This window comes from Mus caroli, chromosome 19, assembly GCF_900094665.2.
Source record: "Mus caroli chromosome 19, CAROLI_EIJ_v1.1, whole genome shotgun sequence".
Classification (NCBI taxonomy): domain Eukaryota; kingdom Metazoa; phylum Chordata; class Mammalia; order Rodentia; family Muridae; genus Mus; species Mus caroli.
Window position 1 is genome coordinate 3,329,289 of NC_034588.1, and position 7,672 is coordinate 3,336,960.

The 7,672-nt window shown below is 55.3% G+C and overlaps 1 protein-coding gene across 2 annotated transcripts; it reads right to left on the minus strand.

Moving 5' to 3' along the window:
• Positions 1–76: 76 nt before the first annotated feature.
• LOC110285925 (solute carrier family 22 member 12) lies at positions 77–7,453 on the minus strand. 2 transcript variants are annotated; one of them, XM_021152402.2, is made up of 10 exons: positions 6,732–7,453; positions 5,388–5,491; positions 4,912–5,066; positions 4,666–4,834; positions 2,864–2,987; positions 2,605–2,720; positions 1,844–2,058; positions 1,310–1,418; positions 930–1,133; positions 77–410 (listed from the first exon to the last, which is right to left on the minus strand). In XM_021152402.2, exons 1-10 carry the CDS (start codon positions 7,257–7,259, stop codon positions 347–349), a joined length of 1,788 nt encoding a protein of 595 aa, XP_021008061.1. In that variant the 5' UTR covers positions 7,260–7,453; the 3' UTR covers positions 77–346. The 2 variants fall into 2 exon arrangements, with proteins under 2 accessions (XP_021008061.1, XP_029328183.1); XM_029472323.1 differs by having other exon boundaries at positions 6,654–7,436.
• Between the last annotated feature and the right edge of the window lie 219 nt (positions 7,454–7,672).

The window sequence follows — 7,672 nt, forward strand, 5'->3', positions numbered from 1 at the left end:
TCCCCACTTCATCCCCCTGCTCCCTCTCATCCTCCGTCCTACCTTTTTGTTCTCCCTTTCTTCTTCCTCCTTTTCATTCTTTTAAAAATTATTTATTTGTGTGTATCACCGGGGGCGGGCATGTGTCCATGCGGAGCTCAGAGGACAACTTTGTGAAGTCTGTTGTCACGTGAGTTTCAGACATTTAGGCCTAGAGGCAGATGTCTTTACCCGCCGTCGCCAGCCCTGCCCTTTCCTCCTCCTCCTCTCTCTCCTTTTCTTCCTCTTCTTCCTCCTCCTCCTCCTCCTCCTCCTCCTCTTCATCATCCTCCTCTTATTGTTGTGGCTGTGTTCCTTCTCCAGGCAGCTACAGCCGGGTAGACATCAGGATGGCGCCATCTGGTGTGTCATGTGTTACCTTCTTCACTGACCTGTTCAGGAAAGACAGAGATGTGTGACTCTAAGGAGCAGAATGACCCCTGACTTTTGACCTGTGTGTCCATGCCCAGGTCTGAGCACCCTGCCTGGGGCTCAGGTCTGAACTTACTGAGCATGTCAGGGTGGGGTGGGTTGTCCAACCATATCAGCCACCCAGTGACTTTAGTGGCAGAGTCTGCCACCTGTGAAATTCCCAGCCACACCCATCACCCCCATGACAAACACCAGCTCGCTCACGTGTCCTCTCTCCCTCCACTTCTCTCTAAGGTGGACCTGGGGGTGGCTGGGCCATTTTTTCCTCCACATGGTGGAATGGAGGCGGAGGGTTAAAATCCATCTGTTACCCTGGTCTCCACTCTCCCGATGTATGGTGTAACTCTGGTCCATGCTAGCCCTCCCTTGACTTCTGCTTTCTCCTTTGTTCCGTGAGAAGGGTGAATGCCCAGCCTGTTTTGGGCTTTTGTGGAGGGAGGGAGGGAGTGAGAAGGTGGTCCGCAGGCGGCTCTACTCACTGTTTCTGGATGTCTTGGATGGTGTCAGGCAGTGGCAAGTTCTTGGTCTCAGGCAGCAGCAGTGCAGCTAGGCCACTTAACACTGGCACCACTCCATACACCAGCAGGGGCATCCAGGAGCCATAGACACCCAACAGCCGTATCAAAGGCCCTAGCATGGCTCCCCCTCGGGCTGCCACCTGGCCCAGGCCCACTGCAGTCATCCTGTGGCAGCACAATTGCATGTGAGTCACATTCTGCTCTCTACAGTCTTGACCCCAGTAGGTTGAGGGAGGCCCCATGAATCTGGCAGGGTGGAGACCATACAGGAATCCCATGGGGACCTGGGGGCAGCTCTCCTCTAGGCTAGAGTGCTCTCCTTGAGCCCATGACAGCCTCACCTGATCACAGTGGGGAAGAGCTCACTGGAGAAGATGGTGACGCAGGTGAAGGCACCCCCCAGGCACCCCAGCCCCAGCACAGCCAGGGACGAGCGAAGGACCCCCATCCCTGTGAACAGGAGTGGAGTCAGCAGTGTAGGCTCCAATATTCTCTGTCCTATAGGCTGTCTGTCAAATGTCTGTGAAGCATCCCTCCAGTGCTACACTGTGTCCTATGTAAGTAACTTGTGGCTCCAATCTATCCACTCCCAGTCCCTCAGAGCCAGATCCGGGGAGTCCCTGTGCTCTTTCTCTTCCACCCTAATCTATTAGTGAGTTCTGTGTTAATCTTACAGCTTTCCTGATCTCTCCTAAAATTCTATTACCCCCTCACTGCTCTGTCCACTACCCTCTCTCTGTCATTTCCCTCACTCTCTATTCTGGCTCTACCCCCACCCCTACCCCACCCCCATCCCCAGGGAGGGTAGGAGAGCCTCAGCTAGCACACCACATTTTTGCCTCCTCCTGCTCACCCACAGCCAGGCGGCAGCTCACCATGGGGCACCAGTATGTTGGACAGGATGCACAGTCCGGGCAGCACCAGGAAGCTGACCTGGCAGAGGCGCCGGCCCAAGCGGCTGATCAGCAGCAGGCTGCCTGTCTTCACCGGGAGGTCCACAATCCCGATGAGTGCCTGGAGCAGGAAGATATTGCTTCCTAGGGCTTGCAGGTCAAGGGCCAGGCCGTAGAAGGTGAAGCCAAAGGCAAACCTAGGAGTGAGGGTGGAGGGATTAGCCTGGGCTAGCTGCTCTTCTGTCTGTCCCATTGGCCTTTTCCAGGCTCACCTTAGGCACTGTGGGAGAGAGGCTGGTGGCCTCTGAGGGTCAGCCTATGGGAGACCAGGTATTTCTCTCTGCTCAGACGCTCCATTCAGGATGCTACCCCATTGGCTCTGGCTTCCACTGACCCTGGCTACAGAGTCTTCATGGCTTTGATCTTTGTTGGGTGGCCTAAGCTTCAGGCTTGGGCAATAGCCTGCGTGTCCTTAGTGCCTCTAAACAAGATGGAGCAGCCTGTCTGCTGGGTCGCATTGTGCCTGATTCACCTTCCAGTTTTCCCAGCATCACTGTCCTGAATCTCATTCAATCCTTTCTAGGTACTGGGCCTGTAATCTTGTTCACCAGCCACCCGGCCTGGCTTGTCTCTTCCTGGAGCCTGACTATAGATAGCAAGGTCATCCCTAGCTGCAGCCCCATCCTTGGCTGCTGGGGGCTGGCTTCCCTGTAGCTGGTAGCCTCAGGTAGAAGGGCATCTACCAGCACAGCATGGAGATGAAGGTTCGCTGGCGCAGCCCAGGTGTGTGGAGTAGAGTGCTCAGACTGGCACCAGCTTTGTCCCCACTTGGTTCCTCCTGCATAGCTGACTGCAGCACCTGTAAGAGTAGGGGCTGTTAGCACCAGGTACCCATAGACCCACCCCCAGGGGCTTTTACTTGACCTCCGAGGCAGCTCCTGTACAAAGCCAGAAAAAGTATCTAAGGGGACAGGGTTGAGGGAAGGCCTAGCCCTGGCTTACCTCCATGGTCAACGTGTCTCCCTCTGCCTTCCTCCTATTGACAGCAGCTACCCTTTGTAGTTCCTGCAGGCCCTGGTCCAGCTTGCCCACCGTGATGAGCCAGCGTGCCGATTCTGGCAGCCACCTGAAGGGAAGGGATGTGGGAGGGGTCGCTGATTGCAGCCCCCATTGCCTGGCCTGGGTCGCCCTCCTTGTACTTCTGTGTCTTCTGCCTAAGGGTGGTTTCAGGGGGTATTGGAAGCTCCAGTCTCAGGCTGCTAAAGTCAGTGGAGGCCATAAAGGACAGTGGGACCACAGTGGCATGTGTATCCAGGGCACCTGGGTTACCACCTGTACCAGCAGGTGGTCCTCCAGCCTCCTTCCTCTCTGAGTTGAGGGGAGTCCAGTATTCTCTATCCCTGGGCAGGCTGCCGGATACGGAGGAATTCTGTTGTCCCTTTCCAACTTCTTGTCCTATGGCTTCTCCTCAGCCTTACCCATGAGCCAGGCCTGTGTACAGTAAGGACCACAATGGCTGCGGGGGTGTCTCGCCATCATGGCGTCTTTCGATGCCATATACATTTCCTCCTGCCCTGCCCCACAGTTGTATTGTCTTCCTGCTACAGACAGCTTCACCAGCCCTGCCTGGTCTCAGGCTAGGCCTGGTGTCTGTAACATAACCAAGCTCATTCTGTCTGAACCCCTGGCAGCCACTGATCCTTGAACCCTTTGACCCCATGATACCTGATTGTTCCCCTGGAACCAACTCAGCTGGTTCTGTTTCAGGATATAGTTGCTCCATACCAACTTGCTTTTCTCTGACTCAGAGTCAAACCTCTCTCTGTCTCTGTCTCTTTCTTTGTTTCTCTCTGTGTGTCTGTCTGTCTCTATCTCTGTCTTTGTTTTCTCTGTCTGTCTGTCTGTCTGTCTCTCTCTGTCTCCCTGTCTCTCTCTGTCTCTGTCTCTTTCTTTGTTTCTCTCTGTGTGTCTGTCTGTCTCTATCTCTGTCTTTGTTTTCTCTGTCTGTCTGTCTGTCTGTCTCTCTCTGTCTCCCTGTCTCTCTCTGTCTCTGTCTCTCTCCTCTCTTTCTCTCTTTCACACATACACAGAGACACACAAACTCACTTGCTGCACTAAACTGCTCAGTCCTCTGAGCCTTTGGTAGTGGCCACCACACACTATATCCAGGTCTATGTTTATAAAAGTTCCTCCCCTACAGAAGGACATACTGTCCCCTCTGAGCAGCCACTGGGAGGAACCATCTGTTTATACCCCTGGGACGCTGAGCACCTCTGATTTTGAAAGACGGCGGAGGGTAAGGGAATGAGATTGCAGACAGAGTGGTGATTCTCAGTGGCCTATTGGGCTAAGGAAACAGTGGAGGGGCGAAAGGCATCCTGGGAAGCAGGTGAAGGAGTTAGGGGTAGGAGTCAGGCAGGTAGTTGGAGATCTGAGGCTGGAGATAGGAATCAAGCTGGGGGGCGGGGCAGGGGGGGAGAAGGTTGGGCAAGGGTGGGATGAGACAGGGTAAAGCAGGGATCTGGGGTCTGCAGCATGTCAAAGGGGCTGAAGCTAGACCCCTCCTGGGAGAGGGAACATGGACTGTGGCCCTAGTTTGCTGCTGGGCCACAGAAAGATGGCAACTGGCTTGTTTCAGGTAAGTTGGAACAGAGGCTCCTGGACTTTGGGCAGCAGTGGTGACCATCTTGAGGGCCCTGGTCCCCAGAACTCCTAGACCCTTTGTCGGCAGGAAAAGGAGTTTTCCATCTTGATCCCCGAGAGTGGGCAGAACCTCTTTCAAGGAGGGGGGCTGCAGCACCCACCATGAATAAACAAAGAAGAGGAAGAAGGGGGCAGAGACAGCCAGCTGTAGCATCCTCCAGCTGCGCACACCGTAGGCCACGGAACCTGTCAGGACCTGCCCAAAGCTGAAGCCCAAGGCATTCAAGGTCATCACCAAAGGGCTACCCTGGGCTGATGTCCACTCCATCACTGCAAGGAGCAAGAAAGGGGTCAATTCTGGGTCCTGCATGCAGCCTTCCCGACCCAGCACCCATCAGGGGACATACAGAGACTGGCTGTGTTCATCATGACACCTGCCACTGCAGAGGCCAGCAGGAAACGAAACAGGCAGTAGAGGGGGAAGGTGGGCATGAAGGCAGCTGCTGTGCCGGACATGGACACCAGAAGATAGCTCCAGGTCAGCACCCTTCTGCGCCCAAACCTGTGGTACACATAGGAAGACATGCCATTGGCCAGCAACACAGATCTGGGCCACCAAGAGCCCTCCTGTCCCTGCCCCCAGTGAGGAGGAAGGTAGAAAGTCACATGACCCATGTGACATGAGGAGCATTAGCAAGTGAATTCCCCCTTAGCAGAGGCACGGAGCAATGGCTCAAGTGTGTGGCAGAGAGGATTTTAGGAATGACTATTAAGAGAGAAGCAGTGGCCCCCACAACCCTGGAGAAAGTAGGTGAACTTCTGATTCGGAAAGGATGTGGGGTTCACTCAGTAGAGACCGCCTGGCCCAGAGGGGAACACTCACCTATCTGAGGCATGGCCACACACTGCGGCTCCTACCAGGATTCCAGCCAGGAAGATGGACTGGGCCATGGGTCTCAGAGCCTGGGAGTCACATACCAGGTCCCACTGGAGGGAAAGAGGGGGCAGAGCTGTGATCAGGTGGGGCATGGCCTGGGCCGTGTGGGGCCACGAGGGTGCCCACAGGCTTAGTGGCTTGGTTTCTTAAGGAGTATCCTGTCAGCCCTATACTGCGTCAAAGGTGGAGAGCCTCCAGCTTCATCTGCTCCCTCTTGAGCCTTGGCCTTTAGCTGAGGAGCCTCCCCTTCGCTGGAGGCTTACTTCCTCTTGCTCCTCACGCAGGGTCCTTCCTGCTTGCTGGGGCAGCTGGCCCTCTCCACTGGCCTCCCCTCCCTCACCTCTCTTTTGGTTTTTCATCTCAAGACAGAGTTTCCCTGCCTGGCTGTCTTAGAAATCACTCTGTAGACCAGGCTGGCCTCAAACTCAGAGATCCTCCTGTCGTTGCCTTCTGAGTGCTGGGATTAAACATACATCGCCACCACCTGGCTCCTCGTCTTCACGCGCACGTGTGTGTGCATATGCGTGTATGTGTGCGTGTGTGTGTGTGTGTGTGTGTGTGTGTGTGTGTGTGTGTGCGCGCGCGCGCGCGCGCGCAAGAGAGTGTGTGTGCGTGCATGCCTTTGCATGGTGTAGTGCTTGTGAGGGTCAGAGTTCAATCTCTGGAGCTGTCTACACTGTTTTTGTCAAGAGGTCCCTCAGTGACCCTGGGGCTCACTGGCTAGGCTGGCTAGCCAGCTAGTGAGCTGAGCCCCAGGGGCCCCCTTGTTTCTGCCTCTCCAGAGCTGGCATTACAGTCATACCACCACTGAGCCTGACTCCCCCCCCCCCCGAATGCTGGAGAGCTGAACTCAAGTCTTCATGCTTCAACAACAGACAGTTTGTGGATTTATCTCCCCAGCCTGCCAACATCTTTTATAAGAGGCCAATGTTTGTTCAGGTCCTCTGTGCTGCCCAGAGACAGACAACAGAATCCTGTGTCTAGGTGGCCTGGAGTCATGGCAGAGGTTCAACTATGGGTAAAGCCATCGGGTGATACAGAAACAGGAATGGTACCCCAGGCCAGGCTGTGTGGACATACCTCACTGTGTGGCCCAGGTTGGCCTCAGACTCACAGGAATCCTCCTGTCTCTTTAGTGATGGGGTCATAGGCATGAACCACTAACTATGAGTTTGCAGATGACTCCCCCTGCCCAGTCCCCTGTAAGCCTACATGGTTGCTCCCGAGTGAGGAGGCTTGGGAGGTGCATCCTTTCTGTGACTGTGACTTTGGCCTCCCAGGTGCTGTTACCGTGGTCACGATTGTGGACCTGAAGGTGCCGTGGTCGTAAACCCAGCCATCCTCGCATGGCTCAGTGGCAGCGTCACTCCAGTTGGTGGCCGTGGCGTTGGACTCTGTAAGCTGCCATTGAGGTTGTCGGAAGCGGAGGCACTGGTGGGGTTGCTGGTCAGGACCAGGTGGGATGGAGACGGCCAGAAGAACATCGGGTTCAAAGACCCCAGGGATACTCGCCTGGGAGGTGCTGTTGTCCAGGAGAGGCACCCAACAGCGGTGGTGGGGAACTGCGGCTGAGAAGTTCTCCAGCATGTTCTGGGTGGTGACCCACAGAATGGGGGTCACCAGAGCCACCGTCTGGAAGAGCTGGAACCTGCCCAGCCCCCCCACTCGGTCCAGGAGTTCAGGAAAGGCCATGGGTTTCTCCTGGGTACCACCACGCAGCTTCCACTTCACAGAGGCTGGCCCAGGATCGATCACTGGGTCTGTGTGATGAGCCTGCTTCCCCCTTGGCTCTGACCACACCAGTCTCTTCATATGCATGTCACACAGCCATGTTGCTGAGTCACAGCCAATCAAGGCTCTTGTGTATCTGCCTGCTGGCTGTCACCCTGAGACCTGGAACCCTCTGTGGTAATCTGGAGGCCATGGGGACCTCTCAGCAACACAGCAGAGTCTGGCTCTCAGGAAAAACCAAATTTGAGAAGCAAGGAGGGTGGAGAGAGAAGTCACTCTGGATAGAATTAAAGTGTGACTAGGAGTCATTTAATAGAAGAGGGTTTAGTAATCATTTCTTCAAAGTTTAACCAGGACAACGCCACTGCAGATGAAAGCAGCAGTTTCTCCCCCACCCGTCTTCATGGCCCTGGTCTCTGTTAGGGTGCGGCAAGATCTGGGCGCGGGCTCTGCCACTAAGTGTGTTGGGGCTGCCATCCTTCGGTGCTCCTGCCTGCCTT